Raw genomic sequence first — 13,244 nt, 5'->3', positions numbered from 1 at the left:
TATTATGGAATGGAAAATGTAATCCAAATAAGGGGGCGTCCATTAATCAAATGAGCGAGTTTTCAAGGATTTTTGGCCCCCTCCCCCTTGGTGATACATGGTGATATTCACAATTACCCCCCCTCCCCCACCAAACATCACGTGTATTTTTAGTTACGTGATAAAACTCTAAAATTTGTGAACTTTTTTTGAAATGTTTGATTTTTTTTAAAAAAATCTGTTAAAAAATAAATACACGTGATATCTTAATATACCCCTCCCTTCCCCTAGTGATATCTCGTAATTTTTTGTCAAACCTCCTAAAAGCCTCACGTGATTCATAGACGCCCCCTAATATATAAACAAAAGAAAATTCTTCTATATTTTCGCGTAATAATAGTACATGAATTCTTTTTACTGAAACAATATTTTGAATTATTTTGATGTCCATATTTGATCTCTAATGAAAGATTCCTGGCATTATGGTAGCCATATATATCTTAGAAAACTATAAAGATATAGAGTAATTTGTTTAAGAAATATTCTACACAATATATTTGTCTATTTACTTATAAATGTAGTGGCATCACATCGTCATATTAAAAAAATGATAACCCCTTGATAAATTAATCTATTTATAGCTAACCTCTGCGATTAATGCTTCTACATATGTTTTGTATATTTGCATTTTTAATTTATTTTTAAAGTGATACATATTGAAAAATAATAATTTATATATAATAAAGCAAATATATAATTTGTTGTGTATTTAAAAATATTGTTACAAAGCTCATGATAAATGTGCTACAAACAAAGAATAATACATATAGAATATTATTTATTGCGATTAACTGAAGAAGATAAGTTTAGTATTTGATTCCCTTTTCAATTGTGGATCATTTAATTATTTATGCTCATTCATGCAAGTACATTTACTCTTTTTCTCCAAAGGGTCATATTTGCAATCTCCAGCCATAAAATGATTCCTAATGCACCAGCTATTGCAGTCTTCTTTTCTTTGGGGACTGACCGAACAAAAACTACAATCGTAGCGTCGTAGGCGATTATTTGGTTCGGATTCAATATTCACTTGAGAAAATAATTCATCGTTGAGTTCTAAAAAAAACACAAAATCCATAAATCTATCCATCGTGGACTGAATCATGTTTAACTTTAATATCAAGGATCAGGTTAACGCCATTATCCTTCTTAAAGGCACGTACCAGTCTTTTAAAGCACATTCAATAGAAATGTTGTGTTACATAGAAAATATTAAAATATATTAGAGGTAAATGAATATTGAATTAATATATAAAAATGCATAGTTTCTTATTTGGAGTATACTATATGAAACAGTTAATGGTTCGTCAATCTTACGTAGAAAAGAAAATGTTTACAAAAATTGAAAATATTGCATTATAAAATGTTAAAATATATAAGAGATAAATGAATATTGAATGAATATATGAAAATGCTTATTAGAACCTTTTAAATTATTATAGAAAAAAGTTTCTACAATCTTTACGTACCTTGGCTAACATCAGCATTTGCAATATTAGCAAAAACGAAGAATAATAATAAAAATGCGAAAGTTATACAGCTTTTTGAATACATTTTGATATGGGAACCAAAAACGACTGATTCACAATTTGCTTGACAGAAGACTGAACATAACATCTTAATTCGCTTTATATCGATTTCAAAGTATGTACACCGCTTATGATAAGAATTTACAAAATAGTACTGTAATTATTTTGTTAATACTTGCAGCTATTTCTTGGAAGTTTATTATTAGAAAAGGGATCTCAAATACTCAATAATAAATATTCTTCATGATTTAGTATCAATTTTTACTGTTTTTTTTATTTTGCATGAAGGCAAGTTGCACGCAGATTCCTTGTAAATCATCGTCTTAATAATAATTGATTCATTTTTGCAATTTTTAATATTGTGATATAATTTTGAAAATTTAACGCGCCCACATAAATCAATTTTTATAATTAAACCAATTTTTGTAGACATATAATATTTTAGAATATTTATTAAGACCATGGTTTTTTTTCATAATACAAAGTTTCATTAAAATTGTTAAAAAATAACAATTGTTGCAAGAAAACCGGTCAATCTTTACATAAACAAATCATTTCAAATGATTCCGAACAAATATCTTTCAAATAGCTTTTAACCCTTTCCACTCGCTAATTCAGGAATTTATATGTATTTTGCCGCCGGAGCCGAGTCGAAAGGGTTAAATTTCTAACATAAAGATTTTTGGCAAAAACGTGAATTAAAAATATTGTACTTTTGCTGATTATAAAAAACGGTGGCCTAGCAAAAGTAATAAACGCGGATCTTCAGTTTCATCATGTGACTTTTAAATTATTGCAATCGGTGCAGCCGTTTTCGAGACGAAATTTAAAGGTCAATTTTGGCTCACATACAAACTTTTTCCAAATTTTGTGTCTAACGATTCAGATTGACTCGAAAAGTTGACAAAATGTAAAATTAGAAAATCGAAATTTCTAGCAAAAAGACAAACTTGCATATGGTGATAGTAAAAATGAATACTTAATAAATGAATACTTGTTGGTGGCAAGACTATATTAATTAATAAATTTCATACATTTTTGAACACTATATATATTTATTTACTTCTAATTCTTTCTACTATTATTTTATGCCTCATTTTTTTATCTTGGTTGGGTATTCAAACAAATGCATTTATAGCCTTGTGAGGATGTATCATATAAACATGTGCCTTCTGAACTTCCCTTCATCTGACAATTTCTAGTACATTGCATCCTCCCAGTTGGAGTTGGACCAAGATTTCCAGAGCAAAATAAATTAGCATTTCGTCTCAAACGATATAGATGTTTACCTGAAAAAATATTCTTTCGATTTATTACTACTAAGCAAATTCTTGAACACTAATTAACGCATACTAAAAATAAGTTCAAATATTATTGACTTACAATTGTTCCTGTATTTTGTGTGCAAAATAAAATATAGAGTAAATAAATAAAATTAATATATGATAGTCATCAAATCGTTTATTTAGAAAGATTTAGTGAGACTAGTTTTCGGTATACATAACAAAATTATCAGAAATCAAACGTAAAGCAGATAACAGTTACATAATATAATAAGATATAAAAACCAGTGTATGGAGTTTTTAGCTATTAGTGTATTATAATTATTATTTACCTTCCTGCTGAAGATTTCTTCCTAATAATCCTTCACAACAAAGGCACAAAATCGCAAAAAACACTATGCACAATAACTTCATTTTATCTGTGTTATGTAAATAATTAATTCAAATGAATAAGAAACTAAAACGCTATGCAGCCGCAATATTTTGAACTTTGACATCGTTGAAAAATCAACGATTTACGGATTATTATCGCTGAATTAAACAGAAATATTACACAGTTTAAAAAAATTATCATAGAATCGTACATTTATTATTCATTGGCTACTCAAATAATTATTAATATTAGACAGTGTGAAATGAATTTCTTGTAATGCACGCAAAGGAATTTCTTGCAAGTTCTTCTAAATATTGTTATATATAAAGTGGTATTATACCTTTAAAACATTTAACTCGAGTTATTATCAACATCGTGATATAGAGTTTAAAATATTACAATTATATATATTAAAAACCCGAAGGCAGTTGCATTAAATTATCGTGCGTTAATTGGATAGTTTGATGGTTAAAATTTTAGTACAAAATATACAATTTATAAATTAAAAATAACGAAATAGCAATATAGATTGTTTACATTAGCATGAACGTTTTATAGAGTTCGTTATGCAGTTTCAGATGAAATAATTTGTTTACTAGACTTTTCAAGAGAATTTACAATCTATATTTACTGCAATTCTGAGAAAACGACCGATTATACTAAAGTCAGAGATCAAAACTTTATGTATGGCATAGATTAATATTAATATATTTATATATATATATATATATATATATATATATATAATAGGTTGGAAGTATAATATATTCATTTGTTACAAACAAGTCGAATAAAAATGAAAAATTCAACAATATTCGTTTTTGCTGTAATGTTTTGTGTTTGCTGCAGTATAATCAAGGCGCAATATACCGATGAAATAGAAGGTAAATAATTGCCAATAAATTATATAATTATTCCTAATGATCCTTCACAACAAGGGCTCAAAATCATAAAAAATATGCAAATATTTTCATTATATCTGTATTATGTAAATAAATAATTTAAATTAATAAGAAACTAAAACGCTATGCAGCCGCAATATTCAGAACTTTGACATATTTGAAAAATTACAATGTATTTTAAATAACATTGTACGTCGAAAATCATTTTCAATTATTGAATGGTAAATAACCAACAACATAATATAAACCATTCAATTGATTAAAATCCCTCTGCACTATTGCACATTATAAAAGTTGATTTATAATTTATTAAATAATGTTGAATTATAATTTACAACGTATCTTCTCTTAAAATTACATTCTGCACGGAGTCATTTTGTTAAAGAATTAAATTTTTCAATTTTTAATCAATATTCAATATATTGTTACTGAAATTGAATCTTTTATATCAGTTGCAGACTATGCTTGCCCTTTCTGTTCCGGCCCATATGGACCTACAGAAAATGGAATAAGACGATGTAAATATTTCTGCCGAAGACATCGCAATCGTATGAATGGTGAATGTGAACAACAACCCAGAGGAAACTACATTTGTACTTGTAGAAATACACAAGTTCCAGCTCAGTAATTGAGAACGAAACCAGGTGTTCTATCAACTAACATATTAAAATACAGTAGTTGTTTATCAAAATTACAATAATTTAAATTTTAATTATAATTAACCATAACTTATTGTTATGTTAAATCTTTAAATAAATCTTATTTAATTATATTTATCAATTATTTATAAGAAACAATTTTAAAACATTCCTTCATTATTATAACTGGGATGACCGGAATGAAAATGTTAGCACCTACTTTGCATTTTTCACATGATAACTAGCAATCTTGTGAGGAATTGTATTAGGCCTCAGTAACCCATGAAGCGCCCTTTTGTAACACAATAATAATGATTCATCCTTTTCTACTGGTTCTAGATAAGCTTGCAGAGGATAACACAACTGAAAATGAAAAGTTATGATATAATTTTTTTTTCTCACACACACTGCACAAATAATTATAAATTACTAAAAGTAGTTATGAGCATTGAAAAAAATAAGTTATATTAATTAATATATTTGATTGTCTTATTGTAATTTTAAAAGAGTTCATTTTCTGAGTATGGATCCGATGGCATTATCCAAAACATTTTAAAAAAATCTGATTTTTTTTTGTTAATTTGTAATCTTATAAAATAAGTTAAATAAAAGTATAATAAAAATAAATGATTAATTATTAGTGATAAATTATTTACCTTTTCTTCAGGGCAATTTAAAACTCTTAATAATCCAGAATGTTCTGACCAAATTTGCTTTCTCCAACAAATGTCGTGGCAATGTGCTAACGGAACTAGTACACAAGCTGAAAACATTTCATCCCCATAACTAACAGCTTGATAATGTTCCAGAAGTTTTGTATATAGATCAGTAAAACTGCTTAGACCTGTAATTAAATAAAACATTCTTTCTAAAATCTGTTTAAGCAAAACATTTAGTATAAATTACAAAATAATATTAGTGATTACCTTGTAATGGCTTGTTAAAGTCAAACGGTTGAGTAGGCACAATTTGAAATATCTTCGAAATGCTTTTAGCCAACAGAGGTTTAATCTCTTGATCCAGGAATAGCGAGTTATGGCATAAAAACACACATAACAATCTGCAAAATCTATCAGTTGAACTCATATGACTTGCCTGTTCTGGTATATATGATTCTGATATTATCAGCCATTGAAGGCAACATTTAATAATATCTTTTTGCTGGTCTAAAATGCCACACATTGGATTAATTTTTATTGAAATTCCTTGCATAATCAATTTATGTAGTTAAGTATATACCTTCTTTTGCATTGTTGCCTTTTTCATGATCTTGACTACTGCTATAAAAACCTAATATTGGCATATACGTCCAATCCAAAGGCAGAATACTATGATTCCAATCAGAAAGTGATAAATTATTCGTTGGATACTGCAGAATTTAATACAAACAAATTATATAAATAGGAACTTAACTAAATAGAAAATTAAATTAAGATAGTCACGAGAGTTTACCTGATCTAATCCTAAAACACTGATATAACATTCACAAGTATCTTTCAAATTGTCCAAAAGATTAAGTTCATTTTCTAAATTTATGTTTTCCAAACGCCTTTCTTCAGGAAAATAGTTTTTATTGAATATGATCTCTCTCATTATAAATAATAATTCCTTTTGAAATTCTTGTGATAATAAATAAGAGAGTTTATAAGCAATTGGAAAAATTATATTTCTTTCCATAATCACTTTCAGAGATGAAAATTTTAGCATGTTTGTTAATAAAGCGTATTCAATTCGTGTGTACCAATGTGAAATCATGTGTAATTGTGAAGTTGCAATGTTTTTCAGATAACTTTGAATTGATCTGTTATTCAGTAAGACTTGACAAGCCTGAAATTTAAAGAAACTTGAATTTACAAATATTAGGAACATAATGAGAAAAAATAATGTGAAATTAACCTCATGATTTTCCGTGGTTAGAATATATCTAGTTAACGATGCTAAAAATATAATTGGAGATTTTGCACATAATATAGGTGTCAATAGATTTTTGCATTGAGGAGTACAAGCTCCTATCTGAGTAGCACAAGGTCGAGGGCGTTCTATTTCGGTTACATTGGATAAAAGATTAGAATTCTCACTGAAATATATTAATTTTTTTTCATCAAATTTAGATTATTCAATTATATCATATTTACAAAGACAAAAATAAAATTAATTTACCATATATCATTACACAATCTCTCAAAACCGTTGGATTGAATCATTTGCTTTATATATTTTTCATTAAGCATCTTGATTTCTTGCAAATTATATGCGTTTTGCATATTTCGTTTTGATAGTATATTAGACAGTGTATTATAAGCTGACGTAATCAGTCTCAGGTGTCCAGACTAATACAAAAAATTATATATAGACTGCTAATTAGTACTGGTATATCTAAAACTTCTTACCGAGAATTCATTAAGTCTAACAATTTGTTGAGACCAGTTACAAAGACCAGAAACTAATATTGGTACAAATTGCACAGCAATTTGACTCTGAGATATCAAAGAAAGCAAGGCCGCTCCATGAGAATGCAGAAGAGTATAACTATTTTCTATAATATGGGTAGCACGCACATGATAATCCATTTGCCTCATAATTATAGGAAACATGCCACTGTAATAAATTGAATAAAACATTTAGAAACAAAATAAAATAATTGATTAAATAAAACTTATATATCTAAAGATAAAGTATTTAATAAACTCCTATAACATCATTGAGTAGAATTAAGTAGAATACAATAAGTAGAATTCTTGGAGTGAAATTTTAAATTAATTAATAAATATTAACCATAATTTTTTACCAAAATTCTTGTTGAGCAATTCCGTAAGAAAGAAAAACAGCCCATGTATTCATTGCTTCTATTTGTAAAGTTACTGTTGATGGATTAACTTCAATAACAGCACTCATATAACATTGAATTGCTATTATTACTTTAAAGTATCTGCAAAAAAGTGAGAATTCAATAATTCAGTATTCTGGTCAAAATTAAATTAAACATTTATTTGGTAAATAATTGATATAAATGCTTTACCTGGTGTATATATCATTGGCAATAGTTGCAGAATGACTAGCCATAATACGTATTAATTTTAAAGCCAATATTACTGGTGTACCATATGCAATATCTGATCTACCTAGATCAAAAGTAAAATACTCTTATGAATCAAATAATTGCAAGTCAAATATAAAATTTATTAATATATTCACAAACTATTACCAATATGTTGTGAGGAATTGGGCAAAAACTCATTAACAATTATCTCCACAACTCCTTCACATTTTAGTATTTGATCCACTTCAGCTATAGACTCTCTTGCTAATCTTATGAGTATTTGCAAGCAATATTCAACTGTATTTAAATTTGGGCGAATCGTGCTTAATATGTACCTAAATTGAATTTCAATTGTAAGTATACTAAATTTCTAAATAATTTATTTGATTAATTATATTAGATAAATTATGGAAAAAAGATACACTAAACTAAATTATTTTACCTTATTCTAGGTAATATATCAGTTCTTAAGGCACATTGCACAATATCGTTTTCAGCAATATGATAATCAGTCATTTCATCTTCTTCATTTTTTTCTGGGATATAATTAATCAAATCTTGATCATTTCTTGATTCCTTAGTATTTTGCCGAGTTTTGGTAAGAGGGCTCAATAATGGTTGTTTTAAATCATCAAGAAAAACTGTACTGTCTAGACAAGACTATAATTAAACAAAATATAAATTATATAAACATAATTTAGAACTAAAGTATTAAGTATTACCTCATCAATATGGTGGAAAAAGAAGGATCTCATTGCCCTCAAGGCAGGGTGAAGTGCCGATGTAGCATTATCATCCAAAGCAAATCGTATGACAAAAAATATTTTTGCCAAGGGTAAATCTAAGAACCAATAATTACCCACCATATAGTTTTCTAATATGCCGGCAAGACAATTTAAAGCAATTATTCTTTGCTGTTGAATTTGTGACCTGAAATTTATAATCAAAGAAATTAAAAAAAAATAATTTTGCTATAATTAAAGTGAGAGCAAGTTTTCTATAGCATAAAATGCATCTTCACCTAGTCAATTTAAATAATTCTTTCATGGAATAACCAGGTCTATGAGGTTCTTCACCATGATGATATAACTCTCTAGGTTGGTTGCCTTCAGGAACATATTCAAGTAAAGCACCGGCAAAATCAAAGCTAAAATAAAATAAAAATATATATATATATATTTTGTATTTATAATAAGATTTACTAATTCTAACTTTGAATATTATTTAACCATACCGTGCTTCATAAGTTTCTCCAGGTTTCAATTTAGTTTTAGGGGCAGCAACATCTGTTGTCCACTTTAATTTTTCTGATTCACAGTTATCAAAATGGATCCATGTGTGAGATAGAGGGTGTTTTAAAACTTCATTAGCTGCTTCGGGTGGTTCATTAGTATCAAAATTTATTACAGGTGGAGCATTTTCTAGAATTAAGTATGACATTCATTTATAATTAACTGAACCTTTATGGTTAAATACAGTTCATATATACCAAGGCTTTCACTGAGAGTGCTTTTGTTAATAGGATGCTTTTCTGTTTTCTTCAGTTGTTTCTTTTTCAAAAACTCAACTAAGCTAGGATCTGTAAAAGAAATATGGTCACATATTATTATTATACAAACATTTTATAATTTAAAACTTAATATTAGCCTAATAACAAAGCTCATTATTAAAAAATAGATTTGAGGAATAGAAACTTTACATATTCATAAGCAAAGATGCTTTTTAATGGATTTTAATAGAAAAATACCTAAATTTTTGAGTAACTTTTGCCGTTCTTCTTCAATTTCTGCAGGAGTCATTTTATTAATTATTTCATTATTTTGTTGATCAATAGCATTTCTATCTGCTTCTGATAAAGTATTCAATGTAGATGGTTCACTAACACTTGTACATACATCCATTTTCTCGAAAGCTTCCTTTTTCTCAACATTTCCAAGTTTCAACATTTCTTGAGCGAATATACTTAAATTACTTGACTCATGCTAAAACACAAAATTACTCATCAAATGCAAATTAATTGCAGATCATACTTATCATCTTAAACATACATAGTGATGTATCTTCTTAACCTCAGGAAAATGTGTAGCAGGTTGTGTTTCCATTTCATTTTCATGTGAAATATTACATGACGTATTTGGTCTTTCAATTATATCTCCCAAAACTTTGCCTAAACATCAATGCAAGGTATAGTATATAATAAATAAGCAAATATCATAATATAACAATTAAAAGATGAATAATCAAACCTTTGGGGATAGGATAAAACACATTATCTTCTAGTTTTGACGTTATGTTACTATTACTAGATTGGCTTTCCTCTGCATCTTTAAGAACGTTAGAATAACAACGAGATCGTTCTTCATCATTTTTTGTACATGTACTACGACTTGCTGCAAACTTGGATTTCTTTTTAGCTTGAGTCTCAGGGGCTACAAAATCATATTTCAGGTAAAGAAACATTAGAGTTTAGAAAAATTTAAACATAACCTTACTTGCACAATTTTCTGCAGAATGTTTTCGTGCATTAATTACTTTAGCAGCTGGTTGGATATTCGGATTTTTTTGCTTTTCGGCAAGGAAGGCTGTTTGCATTTTAAGAACGTCATCTTCTTGATCACCAGGTTTGGGTCTATTAAACATTTCCATTTTCACTTGTAAATTAAAAACTAATATACTTTAGAAGTATAAGTTTTGAGCACCAGTAATTTAATCATTGAAGTCTTTAATTGATACTTCGAACAATTTTTAATACATTTTTAATACTATTAACTTATAAGTAGATATGTTTTGTTATTATTAACGACATAGATTTGGTGGTTATGTTATGATTTTTGACGTTTGCGCTTTTGAGGGGTGATGTTTTGCGCGGGTGATATGTTACCAACATCCGTATCCTGTAACTGTTTATGTAGTGGTAAGCCTGTAACTTGATCCCCTGGTTAAGTTATCATCTTTTCACGAACTGTCATTAATCAAAGTTTGAGAATGCTAATGAGTTTGCATAGTTTGAAAAATAAATATAAGTAAATAAAGTTTTGAGCATTTTAATTAATCAATTCGTAAAAATAACAATAATTAAAAAGTGGTCATATAAAATAAATGTGATAAAACAACGCAATGATTAACAATAATGCCAGAAGTTAATTCGACGAAACGGACCAATAGTGATTTTTCCAAAAGTAAGTAAGTAAGCTTTTATCTTTCTTTTTTCCGTTTTTCAAAGTACATAGATCTATGGCAAAGGTTATATAAAATTATCGAATCAGATTTTTTGATGAAAACATAAACTTCTTCTCCGAGAAGTTAATAACTATAATACTCTATTTTAGACTCATGATATTGTAATTCTCTCTCATCAGATATAATCTCATATATATGAGATTTATATAATCTTATATAAGATTTATATAAGATTTTAAGGACGTTTTTAAGTAAACTGCTTTACCAAATTTGGACTCATTCAATTCAGAATGGCTTGAAACGTCGAGAAAGCATATATGTTTTCAAATTTAAATGCCAATCTATGTATTTCGATGTGGGTTATTTTTTCTCAGTTTTGTGCGACGATCGGTTGAGCCGTTTCTTTGTAAATAGCAGAAAAGAGAAACAATTTTCGTTTATATCATTTAAAAAATCAAAAACTGTTTGAAAGATATATTGGTTGGGAATGATACTGAAAATAGGTTTAGGTAAAACCTACTGGGCCGTCTTCTTGAAATTAACTGCTGAAATTTTTTTTTGCCGATTTTTATGAACCTTATTTTGGCAATAGAAATTATGCTCTTATACTATATCTAAAATATTATAATATTTTAGTATACTGTATATACTAAAATATTACCGCCCTACGGCAAATGGGTTAATGTTAAAAATTCATCAAAGTTTGACAAAATATTATAGTCAAAATTTGAGTCAAAAGTTGCTTTTGTGAGGTGATGAGTCAAACATTATCAATTTATTAAAATTTAAAATAATAAGCTACAATTTTAGAACATACAAGCATGTATCTGTGGAATATAATTAATATAATTACAGTTAATTTAAATGTGTTTGAAACAAAAATCTATTCAATATCGTAATGTTTAGATTTAATTGAAAGCGATAACATTATTTTTGAAATAAATAGTTGATAATTTTATTTAATTTCTAAATTTCAAATTCGATTCTTACACATTTCGGGATGTTCATGCAACTCGCCTTAAGGCTAAATGCCACTTTCAACTAGTTTGCGGAGTTATGTTGTAGCAATAAATTCTGTGTAGTATTTATAATTCGTTCGTTCGCATAAAAATCCAAGATTTATTCCTACATTGCATAAAATCCACTTCTCTATTTACTTTTTGGGAGAAAATAATAAAGCATGTATTTGTAGTATTATTTATTTTACTCCACGTATATTAACGGCATTATTTATAATAATTGTATTGACATAAACTAGATTTTCTGATACTGATAATTTTTCTTAATTATTCTCATTTTTGCCTAACTCGGTTTGCATTTCATCTTCGTATTGAAATCATTAATTCGGTTTATCAAATTTTTTTTAAAGGACTTCTGTACTACTATCAAATGATTCACTTGAAGAATCTTTAGTAGATAGTAGATTTTTTACATTTCTTCACTGCCATCGAATTCTTCACTTGATGATTCATTATTGTGCTGGATCATCCTGTTTTTGCTGGTATCTAGTATTTGACTTCTTTTATTTGAGTTAGGTTTCTGACTATGATTTTTTATTATTTTTTGAATCATTGACTCTATTTGAGTTTTTTTCAAAATCCTCATCACTTGCCTCAAATGATTCACTAATAGAACTTGCTAGTTTCAGTTTATCCTTTATTTCAGTTTCAATTTTCGAAAAGTTTTGATGTCCAATATTAGAAGAGTTTTGACTTCTTTTATTTGAGTTAGGTTTCTGATTATTATAATTTTTAATATTTTTTGTATCATTATTTGAGTTTTCTTCAAAATCTTCATCACTTGCCTCAAATGATTCACTAATAGAACTTGCTGGTTTTAAGTTTTCCTTCCTTTCAGTTTCAGTTGATTTCGAAAAGTTGTCGATTCTATGTCCAATATTAGAAGAGTTTGAGTGACTCAATTTCATTTTATTTCCCTTATATATATCGACATATTTAGGGTCTAAGTCGAAATTTTCCATACATGTACAAGCACCATTTTTAATATCACCATGATTACCTTTTGATTTTAATTTATTATATGAATTTTCTGCAAGTCTAATTTCAGATTGTTTCCACATTTCATAATTTTTATATGTAAATTCTCCCCATTGTATACATTGATCATCAGGTAAAGGTATGTATAAAATATTTTTATTTGCCGAAATTTCTAAAATATATACAAAAATGTAAATTAAGATTGGAACAAATATTTTGGACCACATGTTAATAATTTATTATAGCAGGTGACAATATAAATA

General features: G+C 27.6%; 2 protein-coding genes across 2 annotated transcripts; both read right to left on the bottom strand.

The window, feature by feature from the left end:
• Positions 1-748: 748 nt before the first annotated feature.
• Positions 749-9,715, bottom strand: LOC113366287 (RNA polymerase II-associated protein 1-like). Its single transcript, XM_026607869.1, has 18 exons — positions 9,552-9,715; positions 9,294-9,383; positions 9,039-9,225; positions 8,826-8,951; positions 8,527-8,734; positions 8,247-8,464; positions 7,970-8,139; positions 7,784-7,886; positions 7,553-7,693; positions 7,155-7,362; positions 6,925-7,094; positions 6,661-6,841; positions 6,217-6,591; positions 6,004-6,133; positions 5,691-5,930; positions 5,421-5,608; positions 4,985-5,127; positions 749-1,095 (listed from the first exon to the last, which is right to left on the bottom strand). The coding sequence occupies exons 1-18, from the start codon at positions 9,703-9,705 to the stop codon at positions 1,083-1,085; spliced, it is 3,045 nt and encodes a 1,014-aa protein (XP_026463654.1). The 5' UTR covers positions 9,706-9,715; the 3' UTR covers positions 749-1,082.
• Positions 9,716-9,837: 122 nt separating this feature from the next.
• Positions 9,838-10,496, bottom strand: LOC113366959. Its single transcript, XM_026608599.1, has 3 exons — positions 10,297-10,496; positions 10,051-10,233; positions 9,838-9,971 (listed from the first exon to the last, which is right to left on the bottom strand). Exons 1-3 carry the CDS (start codon positions 10,448-10,450, stop codon positions 9,838-9,840), a joined length of 471 nt encoding a protein of 156 aa, XP_026464384.1. The 5' UTR covers positions 10,451-10,496.
• Between the last annotated feature and the right edge of the window lie 2,748 nt (positions 10,497-13,244).

This window comes from Ctenocephalides felis, unplaced genomic scaffold (assembly GCF_003426905.1).
Source record: "Ctenocephalides felis isolate EL2017-DRISC unplaced genomic scaffold, ASM342690v1 CF-g0.4_SCAFFOLD_01170, whole genome shotgun sequence".
Taxonomy (NCBI): domain Eukaryota; kingdom Metazoa; phylum Arthropoda; class Insecta; order Siphonaptera; family Pulicidae; genus Ctenocephalides; species Ctenocephalides felis.
Note: the sequence above shows the minus strand (reverse complement) of the source record. Positions and strands in the feature narration are given on the sequence as shown.